Here is a 21058-nt window from a genome sequence, read left to right on the forward strand (position 1 = left end):
TTACAGGTTATTTTAATCAATCAGCTCCTGAAGAAGGAGCTGCTGACCGTCTTCTACCGCTGCTCCATTGAAAGTGTGCTGACATATTGCATCGGTGTGTGGTTCTCCAGCTGCACCACAGCACACAGAAAGGCACTCCAGAGGGTCATCAACATGGCCCAAAAAATCATTGGACATCCTCTTCCCTCCCTGAAGGACCTGTACAGCACTCGCTGTCTCAAGAGGGCACGCAGCATCCTACGGGACTGCACACACCCAGGACACCGGGTGTTTAAGCTGCTGCCGTCTGGCAGGAGGTTCAGGCTGCTGAGGTCCCGAACAAATAGACTCAAGGACAGCTTTTACAACAGGGCAATAGCCCTGATCAATGCAAATAGCTGACCTGACTGGATACCTCCCTGGACTTTTTAGGGGGAGGTAACAATGTTTAAAACGATAACAATAATATTTATATTTATAACAAGGTGCAATAATAATTAATGTGCAATAATAACAGTGTGCAATACACATACACTTATTCTTCTTTTTTATACTAAGTTAATATACTGTGTTGTGTTGTTTGTTACGTTGTGATGTGTCATATCGTGTCGTGTTGTGTTATATGTAGTGCCGACGTAGGACAGTTTTTCCAATTTCATTGTACTACTGTACTATGTATGACTGTGCAATGACAATAAAGAGTTATCTTATCTTATCTTATCTTATTTCCAACACTTTGTGAAAGCAGATATGTACTAAAGTCTTGAATAAAACATTCACTTCAGGTAACACCCACCTGAGCACACACAAAGCATGTGTCAGTGTGTTTTATGGTTGGGCCACGTTTAATTATTTACTCCTATCTTTCTCAGGCCATACCGGTGTTGATTACCACCTCACTGAGCTGCCCTCGCTCTTCAGCTCCACACCCAATCTAACTCTCATTTCTTTCAGAGGTTGTGGGACTTTTTCAGAGAGATTTAAGGCCTGCAGACCTTCTCTGGATTCAATTCACAGTTGCACTATTCTGGATATAAACATGTCGGGAATGAATAGTGATCAGCTGCATCGCTCCACCTTGGGGATTTACTCGGTAAGAAACAGATACTTTGTGTGGGCCGCGCACTTGCATTAAACAAACTTGATTTCCTCTTGAGAGATTCTTTGGGGAACTGGGGCAAATTTTGTAACATGGAAACATTTCGTGGCTACTGAGGTGGAAAACGTGATGCCATTTTCGAATTCAACGAGCATTCGCTTTCAATTGATAGCAGCAGAGATTTGAATCTTGTGTTGCAGAGGCTCCAGTGTTGAGAGAGAGAGCGGGTGTGCTCATAAATATAAATTGAGTTCAAGATTAATTGTATTGATTCCTCTTTAAGTGGGTTTGTTACATTTTTCTGGCTATCAATACTCAAAAGAAGCTGTGGTAATTGTGCATATGTGTGTGTGTGTGCTTTTGTAAACAGAGCTTGATTAATGAGTTCAACCCAGGCCTACAGAAACTGGTTTCACTGGGGAACAGTTACATCCAAGCCTTCAAGAGTAAGTATTGAAAGAAAAGAACAAATGTATGGAAGCAAAAACAAAGAAAAAATCTGCTGCTAATTTTTTTAAATGTTATTTTGGGGAAAAATCACAAAACTATCTTTATAACTGCCATAAACTGCAGTTTGGGAGCTGCCAGGTATCTATCTGAGTGCAACTCCAAAGTTCATATGCTTTGGGAATATCCTGGTGCTATTACAGCCTTAGTTATGGGTCTGTAACCAACCAACGTTGTTATGACTACATTATCAGCAGACAAACACGCTTCCACCACTATATTTGATGTGGACATAATGGAACAATGACGCTTTTGTTCAATATAGAACTATTGGATTCTTTTTAGGTGTAGCTCTATATGTTTTCTATAAGTCTTGTAAGAAAGGGAAGAGCTGATTGCAGAGCCAGGATTAAACTCTGTCTTTCAGCTACCTACATCATATTCATCACTCATCCCACTGCTGGTGCATTAATGTGAAGATCTTTAAAATGATGAAATGTAAATGATATTCATTATATTAAGTTAAATGTGTTTGTGTAGACAGCACAATTATTGTATCAAGAATTAATCAGTAATAGCAGTGGTGCATCAACAGTCCTGCAGACATAAGAACTAGATTAAGATGTGTCTCTTTGTCAGCCGCAAAGGGGGGCTGTAAACTTCTTGTGTGTGTTCAGGGCGGAGCCTGAAACTTATAACATGTCACTGAGCTCTTACCAAGACCAGGAAGTGACAAAATTAGAACTTGTTAATTTTACTGTCCCAGCGTCACTTTATAAAATGCAGACTGACAGTAATAAAGCACAATCAGTAATGTTTCACTCTTGAAATGAGCCAGTCTCACACTCTCAGACTGTTTTGCATACTTTTGTTCAACCACTCATTTGGTACATTACAGGCAGAGGACCTGGGTATATAAACGTTACATTTGAATACAAATAGGGCTGATAATTTTCCATATTCTTATATTTAGCATCTGCTTTTGAAGTGCCATATCTGGAAAATGAACTGTGCTAAAGAAAACCATCAAACGACTGTGCTGTGTGTGTGTGTGTGTGTTTGTGTGTATGTGTTTCAGCTCTTGCTGCGACAAGTGACGCTTACTTTAGCGCACTTTCAAAGATTGGGGAGAGAGCTTTCCACACGGCATCATCACGCTCCATAGGTATGTGAGAATCCACAGCTGATGAGTGGAAACGCAAAGACGTTTTTGCACCTCACCAGGATATGAGCAGTTTGTCTGTGATGTATTCGTGGCCATTTATTAAACACATTAAAACATGAGGACCCCAGTTTTCCCCGAGGCAGCATTTTATTGCACTCATAATTGCTGTGCATGCGTAATGTGTGCTTGTGATTAGCTTTGATGTGTGTGTTAAACATAGTGTTTGAAATTATTGAAGGCACTGCATTTCACAGCATTTGCAACAGTCAGTGCACACAAGGACTAAAAGATTTCGCTTAGACTCACCTAATATTTGCATTGGGCTCAAATCAAGTGAAGAATGTGGCAGAACTTTAAACTTTAATTTCTAATTCATAACAGCTGGATGGGTTCAAAGCTAAATTGATGTATGTTTCAGGGAGTTTTTATGTAAGTTAAGAATGTTGGCAGATGGGTGTCAGATGTCAGCGGGGGACATGAATAATAGATGAAGACAGGCTGCGGGCCGTGCTCCGTTCACTTAACTGCTTTATGTCAGCGGTATGACAGTTTAAACAGTTGGAGTTGAAGACCTTGTAGGAACTGGATCATTAGTCTACTCTTACTGTACACTGTACAATGATATAGTCTCCCTGCTGAATAAGTCGAACATTTCCAGAATGTACTGCAATGTTTCAGTAGGCTAGAAAATGATGATGGAACTGGGTTAGAGCTCTTATCAGTGTTTAGGTCCATCCCCTACCCTTCACTCCAATAAATCTTGACAGCAGGAGCTGACCTTTGAGGTTTCTCAGGAAGAAGTTGCGAAACTTTCAGGATGCTATTGCGATTACGCAGAGATTCATTAAAAAGGAAGTAGAGGTGTTGTAAGAAATCAATTCAGTATAGTAACAAGGAAGCTGTATAAAAATGTAAGTAACAGTCAAATCACTTACACTGGTCCTCAAGCCCAAGAGTCAAAAATGAAAGTTCACCAGCCATCCACACAAAGTGGTAAAGAACACTTTATAAAGCCACAAAGAGTAGAACACTAGGAAAACTGTAATATACACAACAGGGTTAGCAAGAAAATAACTTCCAGAGCTAGCAAACTATCTCATTTCAGATCATCATGTCATTTATCATTAGACAGAGATAACTAGAGTCAGCACAGAATGCAGTTTATAAATGATCTTTTTTTTTTTTTTTAAATAAATCATCTTAAATATTTAAGTTTTACAGGTTTTTGCTACATAGACATTGGCTATGGCTGTTAATACTACACCAATGTAATCACGTAATAGACAAATATTTAAATGAAAGAAAAGTTCATTTTTATTTTGTACCATAGCAATTTATACTTTTACCAGTCCTGTATGTGGCCCACAATGGAAAATGAGTTTGGCTTTCCTGTAATAAGGGATAAAAGCTATCTAAACCTACCTGGCCCAAAAACTGATGAAGACTGCCCAGCCATCAGTTTGTGACCTACAGCTCAAGCACTCGGGTTTACTCGGGTTATACTGGCCTGATATTGAAATTTGTTTGATTATCTGAGAAACAGTGTACAAATTATGAGAAAAACGAACAAGGAGGTAAATACTTTTCATTGTACTGTAGCTATGTACTTTTGGAGCAGTCCATCCATCCATCCATTTGCTTCCGCTTATCCTTTTCAGGGTCGCGGGGGGCGCTGGAGCCTATCCCAGCTGTCATAGGGCGAAAGGCGGGGTACACCCTGGACAGGTCGCCAGTCTGTCGCAGGGCCAACACATAGGGACAGACAACCATTCACACTCACATTCACTCGCACATTCACACCTAGTGGCAATTTGGATTATCCAATTAACCTATCCCCACAAGCTGCATGTCTTTAGACGGTGGGAGGAAGCCGGAGTACTCGGAGGGAACCCACGCAAACACGGGGAGAACATGCAAACGCCACACAGAAAGACCCCGGCCTGATGTTGGAGTTGAACTCAGGACCTTCTTGCTGTGCGGCAACAGTGCTAACCACCGTGCCACCGTGCTGCCCTTTTGGAGCAGTCTCCTTTCATAAATACAGTTTCCTTATTGTTGTTCTGAATCACTGTTAGTACAGCCTTGAACACGTCTTTATGGATTCGCTTTGAAATAACTCTTACAGCATTTCTTTACCTGCTAATATAATGGTAGTTCCATAATTGTTAACAGTGAAAGGTGGGCCTCTGATGCTGCCAACATTTATAGTTTCAGGGTTGGCTTACTCCTTCACGAGTCTTTATTCGGCTTTACTCTAGGCTGTATTCACAAGTGGAAATTGTCCAAAATACTGTCAAAGCCATTATGTTGGTTTCTCTCCATCAGCTGTGCAACACTTTGGTCAACATCTGCTTTATTTTTAATGGACTAAGAAATACAGTTCCTTAATTTGGCTAGAGTTATCGTGTTATTACATGCACCTACATAGAGAAACATAATCTGGGTTAATAAAACAATAAAAAATTAGGCTGGAGCAACACAAAGCTGAAATCAGCCACTTGTGTAATAGTGAGTTGTGAGATCATTCAGTATCTATGACACAAAAAGGACTTTAGAGTCATGATGGTCTGATCTTATATTAGCAACAACAGAACATGTTTTACCTGCTTATCATTACTGATAAATCTGGTTTTGAATCTGTTGATACCTGATGAGTTTGGAAGTCAAAATGCACATTATATAATTTCATGTTTTTGTTCTGTAAAGATATTATATATTTATAATCCACTCATCTTTCAGGAGATGTCCTGATTCAGGTTTCTGAGAGCCAGCGAAGACTCACCTTAGAACTGGAGGGATTAGTAAGTTACATATTAGTAGACACTCATTGCTCATCATGGTGTTTGACTACGATATAATGAATATGTTCCTGGTTTTCCATGTTTTTAGGGTAACTTTATTTTCTTTGTCTCTTCTCAGTTCCGCTGGTTCAGTTTGGAGGTTCTTGACTCCATGGAAAAAAATGTCAGATTAGACAGAGATTACTTATTGGTGAGTAAGAACAAAACAGAAGGGACTGTAAGAGTATGACAGGATAGGGTAAACTGAACCTCTTATGCTTTCCCTCTTATATATGCTTACAATGGTGCTCATGCTAAACGTGGCCAAAGCTAAAAATAATGAGGTCAGTGTATGTCAAAGTGACCCAGAAGACTTCAAACTGCTCTAACAGCTCAGATTATCTTCTCTTGGATCTGTCTGATGTCAGAGGTCTGGCTGTGAACGGCGCCCAGCACACCTGCTGTTCAAACCTTCTGTTTGCAATTGGCAGCCAGTCAGAAGAACGCTGGTTTCAAGCCAGGGTGGCCTAAAAAGGCAACAAACTAAACCAGCTTGTTTCACATAAAGGATGGACTGAGTGGCAGGGCTGTAACCTAGTATTTTTATTTATTTTTTTAAAAAAGGCTTATTTTGAACTGTGAATCATACAAAGTTACTCTAGTAGAGTCCAAAAAAAATTAAATAAAATAAAAAATCAAGCTGGAAATTAATATAACTTGAAAATTGTAGCTTCTACAAATAGATTTTCAACTTAATGTAAATACCTGAGCGTTTGAGATGGTTTTACACAGGTGTGATATGCATTCTCATACAGGGCAGCAGGGAAACGTATGAAATGCAACTCCGCAGCCAGGCAGCAGCTCTGGAGAGACTGAACAGGAGACCCAGCCAGGTTTGTGCGTTTCTCTCCTGTACTCTTTCAGTACACTGGAGAGAAATTCAGCACTGCTGTTTGTGTATGTGTCCTTGTACAGTTTTCTGTATCCATGTTCTGTCAATTAGGCGTATCCTCAGGGTGGTAGTGAGTATGTGGACTTCCTCAGGGAGAGCCATAACCAGGCTCTGCAGGAGGAAGAGAGAAGATACCGCTTCCTGGCAGAAAAGCACTGTGGCCTGATAGAGTCCTTCACCAAACTCATGAATAAGGTATACAACTTACTTCAAATAGCATTTGTAAGTTTAATATTTATAGCTCACTTTGGCTTACTAACTGGAGATGCTTCGCAGATGAAGTTTACTAATGAATGTCAGAGAAACATAAGATAAGATATAAGATATAATTCCCCAGAGTGAGGTCATCCTGTTTTATAACCATTTGTCAGACTTTTAAAGTTCAAGAGCAGGTTTGCTTCCTACAGCAAGCCTGGTTGCAGGTTGTGTCTTTGAACTCTGGACTCACTTTTATGATATTTGTTTCACTTTTTATGATACCGCTCTACCAACATTTCATGTTAGTTGTTCCTGTTGAGCAGATGTTGGTTGAACCGTATGCTACAACAGGAATAGATAAATAGCTACTACTGTACAAAACAGACCCTTGCAACATATTAAATATGACCTCATAACAACTAATCTTACCGTCATGTGAGAATAAGCAAGTAAGATGTGGCCACTCTGCTGTATGCCTTTATGATCAGCAGTTTGAAAGCTGCTCAAAGAGATGCTAAAATGCAGTAGATGAATAACAGAGAAAGAATCTGAGGAAAGATGCTCATGAATGATCGAAATCATGAAAGTCAGATTAAATCAGCAGATGTAATGAAGCCGGAGCTCAAAAGAGACACAGTTACTATTTAACCACAGATTATCTCATGCAATTTAATAATAGATTTGACATGACAGGAGCACAGTTATAGTTACTATTATTGCCAGGGAAAGGATCAATTACTCCCCCTGACATACTGGAGGAGACTAGTGAGAGAGGAGAGAGAGGAGCAAAGGAGAAGAAGCAAAGAGGAAAAAACACAAGGGGAGGGGAGCATAAAATCCACCAAAGCAGCTTAAACATGATGTGAACAAGGAGGCCCGTGGGTTTAGTGGCACCAGGGTGCTGGCAGGGGATCCTTCAGGTCCTATGAGGGTTTGGGCCACGTGGAACAGGCTCATTGCAGCTGATCAGATTTTGATCTGGAAAGTTTGTTGTTTGGATCACTTGATACCTTCCAGTAGTCCATTTTGTTCAGGAAGGTTCCTAACTGAGTGAAGTGATGCGTAAGTGTCTGTGCGGCAGACATAATAAGAAATGTTCCAATTCTCCTGGTCCCTAAGAAATAAGCTCCACTACTTCCTTTATTACCCCCTTTAGCACAGAAAACACTGGGACCATCCTTTATGAAAGGAGAGGAGTAAACACCATCCCATAAGTGACAGCATATCATGTAAATGTGAATTATAATTGTGTTTCCCATTTCAAGCCTTAACCTGCTGAGCAATGTTGAAGTTTCAACAACAGTTAAATGCACAGTTGAACTCTGAACATAACACTGCTGTAAAAAATAATCTTCTTCTCATCCCGTTGTTGCCTTACACAACATTGATCTATATCAACTTTCTAAATCAAGATTATGAGCTATATTAATTGAAGTGCGTTCAAGCGTCCGTAGAATTTAGTTTGGTTTAAATGATGCTGTCTTTGTTGTCTCGCAGTACTAACCAGCATTCTACCAAGAGCAGCCCCAGACCCAATGAGGAAGCATGAGAGAGAGTTATCTGGGCCTACTAACCAAAATATTACAGTGCATAGGCGCGTGTATAGTTTCCACTCTCAGAAACCAGTGAGGCAGGTCAGATCAGTGGAGGAGTCTGAAGGATATGAGGGATAACTCTTCTGTTAGAAACCTCTTGGCACTGGGTTTGAAGTCTTGAGGACTGAGACTGAGGCGGAGAGCTGGATTTATCCAGAGGAGAGCTGCAATATTACAAACTATTACACTGTATAAAACTGAAATCTGTGTGGAACAGCTGACCTATAGGATGTGTAGAAGAATGACAAATGTTATTTACCATCAGAATTTGAGCTGCCCTGTGTTAATGAAGGTAACATTCTGAGTATTCATCTAACATAGTGACATAATCTCATTATTAGCTGCAAAAAGCTTTTGACAAACATTTCAATTTTACTCATTAAAGACTGGAGAGAAATCACTCACTGTGTGCGCACTGCTGAGAAACAGCTCTGTCAAGTTAATTTCTGATCTGCTGTGTTACAATACCAGCATTACTGACAAGCAGAAATAAGCCTCTAATTACTCAGGGTGAATTATGAGTCAAGAGTTTTAGGACAGAACAAACTTTTGAGCCATCCATCCATACCAATAACACACTTTGTCTGATAAAATTTACCCCTCTTGTTCGACATAAAGACGCGAGAAGCAACTATGACAACCACGACAGGCATTAGGCTTTGTGGTAGATTTTGTGCAATTTACAATAAATAACACACAACAAATGTGAGTAAATCACGTTTGCAAATACGTGTGTCATAATATACGTCACAGATACATCATACATACGTCACAGGCCAGCTGCCAAAAAACTCAAAAAAACAACAAAAAACAAAAATATCCACGATGTTCACAAAACTGTTAGTAAATCCAAAAGCTTTTTGTGTGAGAAGGCTTTGGGCTGCCATATAATCTTTGTAAATCTGGCCCTATATGCTCTCTCTTTAAAGTTCCAACCTTTTTGATGAAGTGTTAGTTTTCACGTCATTCTCATTTTGAAGCTTTAGGCTAAGAACAAGTTGTGGTGAAGTAAGACGTGCGTTCTGTAGTTCATATTCTGCACACTGTTGATTCAACACAGTGACCTCACATCATTTTAGGAGACAAGGGTCGTTTGGATGCTCAGCAAACTGCTCTTCTCATGTCCTGCTTCCATACGAATTCTCCTACACACCGCTTGTCATTGACCACAGTAAAAATGTCATCGAGGTCAAGGACAAGTGGTTAGAAAAGGAGATAGGAGGTACTTTTGCAACATACCCTCTTGGGCTCCTTTTTCTGTTCCTTGTGCCTGTGCACCTTACATGGTAGGCGTGGTGGATTTTCCTGTTGGGGTGTACTATGTCTGCAACATAGCTTGCATATAAAGCACAGATGTAGCGAATGTGAACCTTTGTCTTGAAGCTTTAAGTCAAACATTTCGGGCATCACCAACTTGGTTTTTAGAAAATGCAGACACTGCACAGCTATTCAGTAGCAACTAACCCAGGGGTCCCCAATCCCAGTCCACGAGGGCCGGTGTCCCTGCAGGTTTTAAATATCACCCTGGGTCAACACAGCTGAATCACATGATTAGTTCATTCCCAGGCCTCTGGAGAACTTCAAGACATGTTGAGAAGGTAATTTATCAATTTAAATCAGCTGTGATGGATCAAGGACACATCTAAAACCTGCAGGGACACCGGCCCTCATGGACTGGGATTGGGGACCCCTGAACTAACAAATCGCAGGGAATTCCCAAAAGCATTCCTGGCATTAATATCTATTTTACCAAAAACGGGGCCATGATTTACAAAATAAATATCAAGTTGTAGTAAATAAGATGTGAAATTAAATATTGAGTTCAGAGACTCAAAAGTTTTTGCTGAGTTCATAATCAGAAGTTGGGATTTTTGTTTTTTTGTTTTGTTTGTCGCTTATGCTCAAAAAGTTGGCCCCATCTGGCAGTTATTGCCTAATCGCATAAACTTTTTTCACAAACTTTTAATGCCACAGCTTTAACCTTTCCAGATGAAACAGATTTTGGTCTTGTAAACAGAAAGGCATGCTGGTGGCATATTTGTAAGGCAAGACTAATAAAACTACGTTGATTTAAACCTACATTTTGTTTTTTCAAAAGTTGTACGAATGGTATGTGTAATAGCATCACTCTGAAGACTGTGTTCAGTTTCCTCTTTTTGGCCAAATGAGTATTAAAATAAGCTGCTCTGACCTAAGCTTGCAACTGTGTTAATCCTCACTTACTAATGGGGAAAAATATTTATCTGCATGTGTGTGTGTGTGTGTGTGTGTGTGTGTGTGTGTGTGTGTGTGTGTGTGTGTGTTGATGATGATGTGTTGCAGAACGGGGTTACTCTCCAGCAGAAAGCTGCTGCCTGGACAGAAGAGGTTGATGCCACCAGACAACCGGAGGCCCACAGACCTTCAACTTTGGACAACATTGTGAGTTCAGAAGAAAGTGTGTCTATATCAGTGACTCACCCTAGCAACTGAATTATTTATGCAAGGTTTGAGGCCACAGTGACATATGAAACTTCCACAACTCCAAAAATATGCAGCTGTGTGGGGTATAATCCTGTCTTTGGGGTGGAAAACTGAGTGAATCTCTTTAAAGTCTATTTTGGGAAATTTAAAATTGAAAACCGCTTGAAAGTTTAAAAATTGCATTGTTGAGTAGAACTGAATTCATGAGCCACATATTAGATAAGAAATCCAATTGCGATACAACTGTGAGTTATCTCCACTGAGAAATGCATAACATCAGACCCAAGGCACGCCATTGTGGGGGAAAGCACAACATTTTTGTTACCAGAGTGCCCTCTGGTGGTTAGCATTGATTGATTTGAAATCTTCAAAATGAATCACACTTGGTGCATGAAACACAATTACAGAAAACCTTTAGAGGAGGGATAAAGTTATAAATTGAAGAATGCGGCACACATTTTTAAAGCTATCTGAATCTGAACCCTGTGTAGCATTCAAATATGTGCACATTTTTCTGTCTCTGAGTTCGGTAAAGTGATTTATTACCACCAAAGATAATTGCACAAATCAAAACCACATTGTTGTTTGTAATAACAGCTGCAATTACTATTGAAGTAAAGACCAAAGATGTCCCTGAGATAAACCCTGCTGGTCTGTTCCTCATTGGAAGGCGACATGCCAGTGAACCACCATATCCCACATATGCTTTCATAATAACAATCAGAGGATTAGCATTGATCCAGTGTTTGTTTTGGTCTGACGAGGGATTTATCCCAGTGTATCACAGAGAAAAGCCTGTGAGTCAGGTTTGACAAATTAAAAGGGAAAAAAAAGCATCTATGTGTATACTGACTTCAGAGCCACACTGTTCCCTCCATGTTTCTAAGATAAGTTGACTGGCTGCTGGCTGTAGTGTGCAATAAATCTTTTCATCTAACAGTCAGTGAGTAAAAGTGGAACTATTCCTTTAAGCTCAAATGAATCGCTGTTTCCTGGCCCGCTGGTGCAAACTAATCTGCCACAGCTGCTATCACAAGTAAACTACCTTCACAAGAAATAGTGAACACTCAACAACTGTAATTTCAAAAATGCCACAATGAATAATTTATGGGTAGTGAAGTCATTGGGACGACCGTGGCTCAGGGGGTTGGGAATCGCATCTGTAACCGGAAGGTCGCCGGTTCAATCCCTGAGCTCTCTGTCCTGGTCGTTGTGTCCTTGGGCAAGACACTTTGCCCTACTTGCCTACTGGTGTTGGCCAGAGGGGCCGATGGCGCAATATGGCAGCCTCGCTTCTGTCAGTCTGCCCCAGGGCAGCTGTGGCTACAACTGTAGCTTTCCTCCACCAGTGAGTGAATGAATAGTGGTATTGTAAAGCGCTTTGGGTTCCTTGAGAAGCGCTATATAAATCCAATCCATTATTATTATTATAAAACAGAAATGCTATGATACTTAATTGGTTTTTTTATATCCAAAAAGAAACAAAACTGTAAAGTGTAAAATGCAAACAAAAACAGAATGCAATGATTTGTTAATCTCAGAAATTCATATTTTATTCAAAATAGAACAGAATACACATAGAAAATTTATCTCATCTTGTCAGTGCGCCCCAGGGTGGCTGTGGCTACAATGTAGCTTGCCATCACCAGTGTGTGAATGTGTGTGTGAATGGGTGGATGACTGGATATGTAAAGCGCTTTGGGGTCCTTAGGGACTAGTAAAGCGTTATATAAATACAGGCCATTTACCATTTACCATTTTAACAACAAGCAATACGTCTGGGATGGGTCGACAAAAAGCTAGAAAATGAAGTTGTACTGCGAGAAAACATCTGCAGGAACATTTTTCAGCCGATTAAGTCAACTGGCAACAGGTCAGTCACATGACTGGATATAAGAAAAACAGCATCTTATAGGGGCAGAGGTTTACCATTCTAAAAAAAAATAAATCAGTGAATTAAAAAAAATATCTGAAAATTGTGGGATAATTTCAGAATAATGTTTTTTTATTCTCTAAAGATTCTGAGAATCTGTGGGTATTTGTGTTCAAGGGTTCCCAGATTTTTACAGACTGTGGTTAAAAGAAAAGAGAAAGCTAAAGTGGTAAACTCGGCTTTGTCTCAACTTTTTTTGAGGCATGTTCCTGCAATCAAATTCAAAATCTTTTTCTAAAAAATGATGCAGTTTAATCTCGCCCTGTGTTCTATTGTGAATACAACACGGGCTTCCAAATCATAATTACATTTTACACAACCTCCCAAATCTTTTGGAACTGGGTTTGTAATAAAAAAGTCCAGTATGTACAAGTGATTGGAACAAAGAACATATCGAACAAAACAAGTAAAAAAGCTCCCACAGCAGCAGAAAAGAAACCAAAAAAGAAGCAAGACAGGGACATAATATTAATGAGAACCTAGGAGAACTTAAAAAAAAAAATTTATAAAATGAACATGAACGATTCATTAAGACAGGTCAGTTATCATTTTAATTTTCGCTTTACTTCACATGGTAAAGTCTACATAAAACATCCAATTTTCAGCTCATTGCACGTGAAATGAACGGCTACCAGGCCTAAAATTTGTCATCTACATCCCCTCAAGCAATCAGATGCAAAAAATGCATCATACCTCAAATCCTGTCAGTCTATGTGGGCGATGTTTCCTCTTAGGAAAATTAGTCATCTACCAATCAGAGACACAAATGGCAGAGTATTCATTTTTTATTGTGGAAGGTCAGCGTAGACTGAAACGACCCCAATTATTGCTGTCAGTATAGTTTGATTTAGAGGATTCTCAAAAACCTTTGAGAGATTAGTGATTGGACATCAGATCTATAATTTCCTTCGGGATTAATAAAGTATTCTGATTCTGACATTAATAGAAATGTTGTTTGCACCTGAAATTCCAGCAGGCTTGAGCTTATTTAGTCCACTCTTAGTTTACTCTTTCCTACAAAAACAACAGCAGTACCTCATGTTTACACGAATAGTAAAATGACAACAGATTTGAATATAGTCTCAGTCTGTGCTTGTTATATGTTCATACAGGTGGGAATGAGGGAGGAGATCAGAAGGAGCAGAGACGAGATGCCCCTCGGCAAAATACCATCAAGAGGTGAGCAGCGGATTAATAAAGAACTACAATGCTTTAAAATAGACTTAACATCAGCTTTTTAGGTGTTCAAGTGATGCATTTATGATCCATAGTGCTCTTCTACTTTCTAGCTTTTATCTATGCCTAAGCACTTTTAACCTAAGATTCACTCACACTCCAAACAATGCATCAGGGAAAGCTCTGGGTTCAGTATCTTACCCACTTTGACACACATGGTAAATGGTCTGTATCTGTATAGCGCTTTACTTGGTCCTAAGGACCCCAAAGCACTTTACACAATCATCCACCCATTCACACACACATTCACACACACTGGTGATGGCAAGCTACAGTGTAGCCACAGCCACCCTGGGGCGCACTGACCGAGGCGAGGCTGCCGGACCCTGGTGCCACCGGGACCTCTGACCACCACCAGTAGGCAACGGGTGAAGTGTCTTGCCCAAGGACACAACGACCAAGACTGTCCAAGCCGGGGCTCGAACCGGCAACCTTCCGATTACAAGGCGAACTCCCAACTCTTGAGCCACGATCGCCCCACATGGTTGGAGAACCCACCGAAATTCTGATTATTAGACAACATGCTCTATTTCCTGAGCCACAGCCACCATGAAAAACCCATTTCAGTGATCTGATGTTTAGTTCCACTTAAAAATAAATGTGTTCCCGTCACGTTAATGCTTGTCTGTTAAATATTCACATCCCATCATGGCTATTCATCAGTGCTTATGATGCTTACAGCTACCAGATGTTTTTATCAATTTTTTTCTCTAACTGTTTATTGCCCTCTTAATAACGTTGCACATCGTGCACGTTCATGGCTCCTCATTTGTACTTTCAGTTGAAAAAAGGCTAATTATTTGGTTGCTTAGAGTAAAAATAGACGGAGTAATGATTTATCAAAATAGAACATAAACAACAGTAGCGAAATAATGTAGGTTGTAACCAGTGTTCACTGGTGGGGAAAATAACATCAGCTTATTCAGTATAATTCAATGAATTACCCCGCTGCTAAAACAAAAGCATTGCGCCTGGAGTAAGACACTTAATAATCTCCTAACCCTCTGAGTTACACACACACAAAAAAAATCTAGTCATTAATATTCTTTAATTAATAATTTCACCAGAGATTCTTCTTTGCCAAGAAAGTTTATCAGCTTAACAAACTGTTCTCTTCGTACCTTCGTGTTTCATTTGTCATTCCTCCAGCCCCGTCTCCACAGGGAAGCGTTTTTCGCTTCGGAGCAGACTCAGCAGGAGGTGGTGGTGGTGGTGGAGGACGAGTCATGAAGGCCCGGGTGGCCCACCAGCCTGTTGGCTCCAACCCCACCTTGCTGTCCTTCAATAGGGGACAGATAATTAATGTGCTGGTCCAACAGCCCAGGAACGGCTGGCTGTTTGGACGTGCCGACAACAGCCCACGGTAAAAAAAAATCGTAGTTTGTGACTGCGTGGAGACTGCATGTGTGGATGTGCAAAGTGTCCGTTCCTGTCATTTGCTTGCAGATGACATAGGCCAGTTTAATAAGAAAAAAGTAATAATTTTAGCATAGTACAAAATGAATGGGGTTATTTGTAGACATAGAGATAGTGCCTCATAAGCCCTTCTAGCCCATTTAGAAATAAGCAAAAGCAAACTCCAAACACACATTAAATCTTAATTTGTTTGCATAGCTCTGCTACATATAACTACTTACTCATCAAGATTGTCTGTAAACTACCTAGAAATCTTTTATCAGAACACACAGTGTATATATTTTGCTGTTCTACTGCTTTTTGTTATGTAAGTTCAACAAATTTGGACAGTTCTACATTCTGCGTGTTGAGAAAATGTGTAGTCCTTAGAATTCGTGCAAGCAGTAGTTGTTAAAGTTAAGAAGGGTCGTATGTCTGTGAAGGTTCTCAGTCATCCCAGGTCATCGTAGTCAAAGGAGCTTGCAAAGAAAAGCGTCTGGACTTCTATAAGTTTCTTGAAGACGTTTCACCTCTCATCCGAGAAGCTTCTTCAGTTCTAAGGTCAAATGGTGGAGAGTCCCAGATATAAACCTAGTGGGAGTTTCCCCCCACAGAGGGACAAAAGGACCCCCTGATGATCCTCTAATCGCCTGAGCCAAGGTGTGAAACTGGGCGTGGGTCCCAATCAGCCAGAGTTTCGGGTATGTTCATGTGAAACCTGGCCCCACCTTATCGTGCGAATTCCTGAGATCAGATGGCCCAGGATGTGAGTGGGCGTTAAGGCGTCTGGGAAGGGATCTCAAAACTGGATTATAGATGGCAGAGAGTTGGTGTCGTAAACCCCCGCCTCTGTTCAAAGATGGTCGTTCACAGTGGACATACCGGTAGATGGCTTCTTTCACTCCTCTTTCAAACCATCTGTCCTCTCTGTCCAAAATGTGAACGTTGGCATCCTCGAAAGAGTGACCTTTATCCTTAAGATGCAGATGGACTGCTGAGTCTTGTCCTGTGGAGGTGGCTCTTCTGTGTTGTGCCATGCGCTTGTGAAGTGGCTGTTTGGTCTCTCCAATGTAGAGGTCTGGGCATTCCTCGCTGCACTGTACAGCATACACCACATTGTTAAGTCTGTGTTTTGGCGTTTTGTCTTTCGGGTGAACCAGTTTTTGTCTGAGCGTGTTTCTGAGTCTGAAATGCACTGGGATGTCATGCTTGGAGAAAACTCTCCTGAGTTTCTCAGATACACCGGCTACATAGGGGATGACAATGTTGTTGCGTCTGTCCTTCTTATCCTCCCTCGCTGGTGTCTGGTCTTCTTTTCTGTGCCTCTTTGCTGACTTTAAGAACGCAAAGAGGCGTTCTTAATAAGGTGGGGCCAGGTTTCACAATGAACACACCCGAAACTCTGGCTGATTGGGACCCACACCCAGTTTTACACCTTGGCTCAGGCGATTAGAGGATCATCAGGGGGTCCTTTTGTCCCTCTGTGGGGGGATACTCCCACTAGGTTTATATCTGGGACTCTCCACCATTTGACCTTAGAACTGAAGAAGCTTCTCGGATGAGAGGTGAAACGTCTTCAAGCAACTTATAGAAGTCCAGACGCTTTTCTTTGCAAGCTCCTTTGACTTAAGAAGGGTCGGTTTCACTATGCCAACATATGAATGAATAGAAAATACAGGAATAAAATATTAGACTAGAAGAAAGAAAGAAAAATGAAAAAAGTGCACTGAATGAAGCAAAGATAACAAAATTAAATATTTAGTCTGTACTTGAACACAGATGCTACCCAAAGGCAAAAGTTCCAACCTGACTGACTGGCATTAACCACACAGCTAGCATCGATAAAAACTACTAAAAGCATAACTCACTTGTACTAAAAGGCTCACAAGTCGTTACATGTTCCTATATGTGTATTTCTTTCACTTAACACGTAACAACTGTAGCTTTTACTTTCTGTCACCTTTTGATTTCAGTCAAGGATGGTTTCCAGCCTCATTTGTGGAAGCAGTGGACGATCCACCAGTGTCACCCACCCCCAGGTAATAAAGATCTCATTAAATTGACTGATCATCAGTGATCAACAGTTCTAGAGTTTTCTCTCCATTATGTTATATATAATCTGACACCACCAGCAGTCCTACAAAACAGCATGTAAAAATTACTCTAACTGGCAGAGAGCATGTGCATTATGGTAATAATGCCCAAGATCGAGTTGACTGATTTTGAAGTATTAATACTGCAGCTACTAGCATCTGCATTCTTTCAGCATGCTAGCTACACTAACAAGTTAACTCCTGCTGTCCAGACTCTGATACCCAGCCAACTTGCTTAAACTTCGAAGTAAACAACATGATTTGGGGCTAGTGGAAGTTACATTATTCAAGTGTCTCTCACTCCTACATTCAAGGTTATGCTAGCACTAATTAGCTATTTAGCATTATACAAAATCATACTTATTTGCTCCTTTCACCACTGTCTCCTTTTTTTGTCTCGTCTCCCTTGTTTTTCAGTCTCATTTCATTCCCAGAAGTATAATTCCTCTTCATGTGTGGGTGGTTTTAGTTGTTGTTAATAAGTTTGTTTAAACACAATCCTATTTGGTACTTGTAGCTGGAACGAATGAAGTTCTAGAAAGGTCTTGGGTCTGTTCCCCAGTGCCATTACAAACTTTGGCCCTGCTGTAGTTTAAAGTATATCAGCCCTTGTGGCAAGCGGTGCCTCTTATTGTCAAATGTCACGTCATGTTGCTATAATCGGTGGTTGTTACAGAAGTGTATTGGTATATCATGACAAAAACAACGTATTGCTCAGAATGGAGGATGCTTCGCGTTTATTGCTTTTCAGTCAGTATATCTTTCCTTTCTGTAATAGTAGCAGGTAATAATGGATTTAAACTAAACCTCATGCACAATGTTTGCCTTCAAACGTGATGCAGAAAACATGATGTAGTTGCCCCAAGGCTGTCCCTATTGTTTTTGGGGCCAACATATTTAAAAGAGGGTCAGTATGAAACTTCATGGTCTGAAATAATAGGTGAACTACTTAAAATATTTGGGTGACCTATTGCTGTGGGGAAATTCAGCAGGAGCTGCTAAAGTAAAACTTTTTCAGTTAGACACACAGTCTGTCACAGCTAAATGTGAACGTTATCAACTGCACCAAAGCTAGGCCCGTGCATCTCATGTGAAAACTCAATCCATCCATCCCTCGGCTAATAAGTAAGACCTGCTTTTGTGAATAAGAGAGAGAAAGGGATCAGGTGTTGGGTATAAAAACAGAGATGCTGTATTTCTGTGGTAGTCTCAAGAGCTTAAAAAAAGGCAACTGGACTTTTTAGTAGTTGTGTTTTATACTGCAGACTTTGGGTCAAGTTCCTTGATTTAAATGTGCTACAAGCTATAAATGAAGTATACGCAGCAGTCAACACAAAAATTATAAAGTCTGATAACTTATATAACACATTTCAGTGGGCTACATCCTGAACTTACAGGACAGAAACAAAGTATCGTTGAGATACCAATACCAGGTTTTATATCAATAGGACCTAAAAAGTCCAGGTGCTTTTAAAAAAATTGTATTTCCAAACTAATTTTAATTTTTGTATAATTTCAGTAGAGCAACTCTCAGGAACAACAGCAGCATGAACAGCCTGCCCAACCATCCAAGAGTCAGCAGTCAGAGTGGGGCCGCGCCCCCTCCTCCACCACCGCCGCCACCGCAGTCACCATCTTTGAATAAACCACATTCGCAGTCTATGAATAAGGCACCACCTATGAATTCAAACATGTCTAATTCAGAAAATAAGGTATGACAGTCAGTTATTAATAACCAGCGAGGAGAATATCAGTCAATCCTCTGTCCTATCATCTATCATCTGCAGTCTTTGTAAAAGAGATTTACGCTACAACTAGTTATCTAATTCTTCCACTGTGAATTGTACATATCTAGTCGGGTGGTGTCATATTATACGCATGTGTAATTGCTGATAATTTATCAATGATTTCTTATTTGCCCGCTTGCAAAAATCAATCTTTCCCACAGTTGTGTACATCCTTTTCCCATAAATATGTGGTTCATTTGGTCTTAACCCAAGTTTTAAACAGAAAGTTCTAACCACCAGCCCACAGATTATTAACGATAAAGATCATTCAAAACCCACACTGGGAAAAAGTGTGGGACTCAGCGAACATGTAAAACTGCATGTGAGTGCAAAGATAATGGAGAAAATTAAGATAGGCAAGTGAGATGGAACTTCTCATGGGGTGCGATATTTGCAGACCTTTGCTACAAATGTGGCATTTGCCCATCTGTCCAGCAGGGGCACTGTGGCCAGGTGCTGTTCTCAATGACACCCCATCCTTCTTTCTGGTGGATGCAGGGAGGAAGCTCGAGCTGCTGATGTGAGCCTGGAGTTTGTGTGCATGTGTGTGTGTGTGCTCCTCGTTTGCTCCTCTTTAGCACCCTGCCGTGATCTGAAAATAATTCCAGAAATGATCTTTTCACTTTGGTGCTACTGAGATCAGAAAGTGCTCTGAATAGCATTTGCGTTTTAGGAACATGCAGAAACAATTTGAGTGCCAGGAGCTTAAAGCATATTTTCAGATTGTTTTTGCTTGCTCTCAGTTGTTGTTGTTTTTACAGTCCATCACTACTGTAATAATGTAGTTTTGCACTTTGTGTCAACTGTGGACCCACTGCGAAATGCGTGTGGGGCAACCTGACACAGGTCATCAATCAGCCCCTTTGTGGGAGGACCAAGTGAAAAAGAAAGGGCGAGAGGGTCAAGAGCTCGATCTCGCTGAGCTCCCATTAGTGCATGTGTCTTTGTAATGGTTCTCCCTATCTCATACTGTACCTTCTTCATCATGTTTTCTCTTTTTCCTTTTTTTTTCGACAGCGATCGCAAGTGAATGACTCCCGACCGCAGCTCTTCCCAAAGTAAGAATAATATAATTTCAAATTTGCTTTCAAATTGGAGGCAGGCTGTTAAAATGGAGTGCTTTTGCTTTCTCTTCTAAAAAAGCTAATGATATTTTCTTGAAGTGTATCACGAACCCGTACAATTGGAGAGCAACAGCTGAGGGCAGTGATTGAAATGGCACAGCACTGCTTCCATTAGAGTTTGAAGTGCATTCTAGTGCTGAAACCATTTTAGTTAGCAGCATTTGGAAAACCATGACTGTCCTTCTCATTTCAGGTTTTTGAGCTGATGTTTGTACAGTTTTCAAAATGTAATGCTCATTTCTCCGGTTATAACCTTCATACAACCCAACTTTTATTTTCCTCTGCCCTTATCTCCTTGTATATTGCAGGGGTACCAATCCGTTCGCCACGGTTAAGCTGAAGCCCACGTCCACCAATGACCGATCGGCTCCACGTTTATATCGAAGATGACATCGTGACCCTGAAATAAATGCTTTTATTAGGCTTAGCAGTTCGTTCTTGACCTTGGCAGTATATACTGTTAAATTCTGAGGTAAAATCGAGTCGTTTTTCCCCCCTTTGTCACACAAAATGGGACAAAGAAGAAACAAGTCTGAATAAGGACTTGAGGTGTGTATTTATGTCAGATCTTTTTAAACTTGCATTAAATGATTTGTAAAATAGTAAGAATGAATCACTGTAACACAAACCAGTGGGTGCATTGATCACAACGGGTCTTAAATCATCATTCCTCTCCTGTGATGTTTACGTCTTTCTGCCAAGAGATGACATGCGAACGCTTTTAACTTTGTCCTTTTTGGAAATAACTAATCGCTGTCTGTGACATGTATATAATGTACAGCTGATGTTAGGAATCAGAGCCAAGACTGTGT

At 40.5% G+C, this 21058-nt stretch overlaps 1 protein-coding gene across 1 annotated transcript; it reads left to right on the plus strand.

Moving 5' to 3' along the window:
* Positions 1 to 1018: 1018 nt before the first annotated feature.
* Positions 1019 to 20636, plus strand: baiap2l2a (BAR/IMD domain containing adaptor protein 2 like 2a). The gene is made up of 14 exons (XM_085351848.1): positions 1019 to 1072; positions 1449 to 1524; positions 2604 to 2690; positions 5430 to 5491; positions 5610 to 5681; positions 6286 to 6363; positions 6486 to 6617; positions 10538 to 10636; positions 13724 to 13790; positions 14997 to 15210; positions 17216 to 17275; positions 18843 to 19047; positions 20140 to 20180; positions 20555 to 20636. Exons 1-14 carry the CDS (start codon positions 1019 to 1021, stop codon positions 20634 to 20636), a joined length of 1329 nt encoding a protein of 442 aa, XP_085207974.1.
* The last annotated feature ends 422 nt before the right edge of the window (positions 20637 to 21058 follow it).

Source organism: Diplotaxodon limnothrissa, linkage group LG4, assembly GCF_057381915.1.
Source record: "Diplotaxodon limnothrissa isolate DT_005_m linkage group LG4, D_limnothrissa_male_GT1.1, whole genome shotgun sequence".
In the NCBI taxonomy this organism is placed as follows: domain Eukaryota; kingdom Metazoa; phylum Chordata; class Actinopteri; order Cichliformes; family Cichlidae; genus Diplotaxodon; species Diplotaxodon limnothrissa.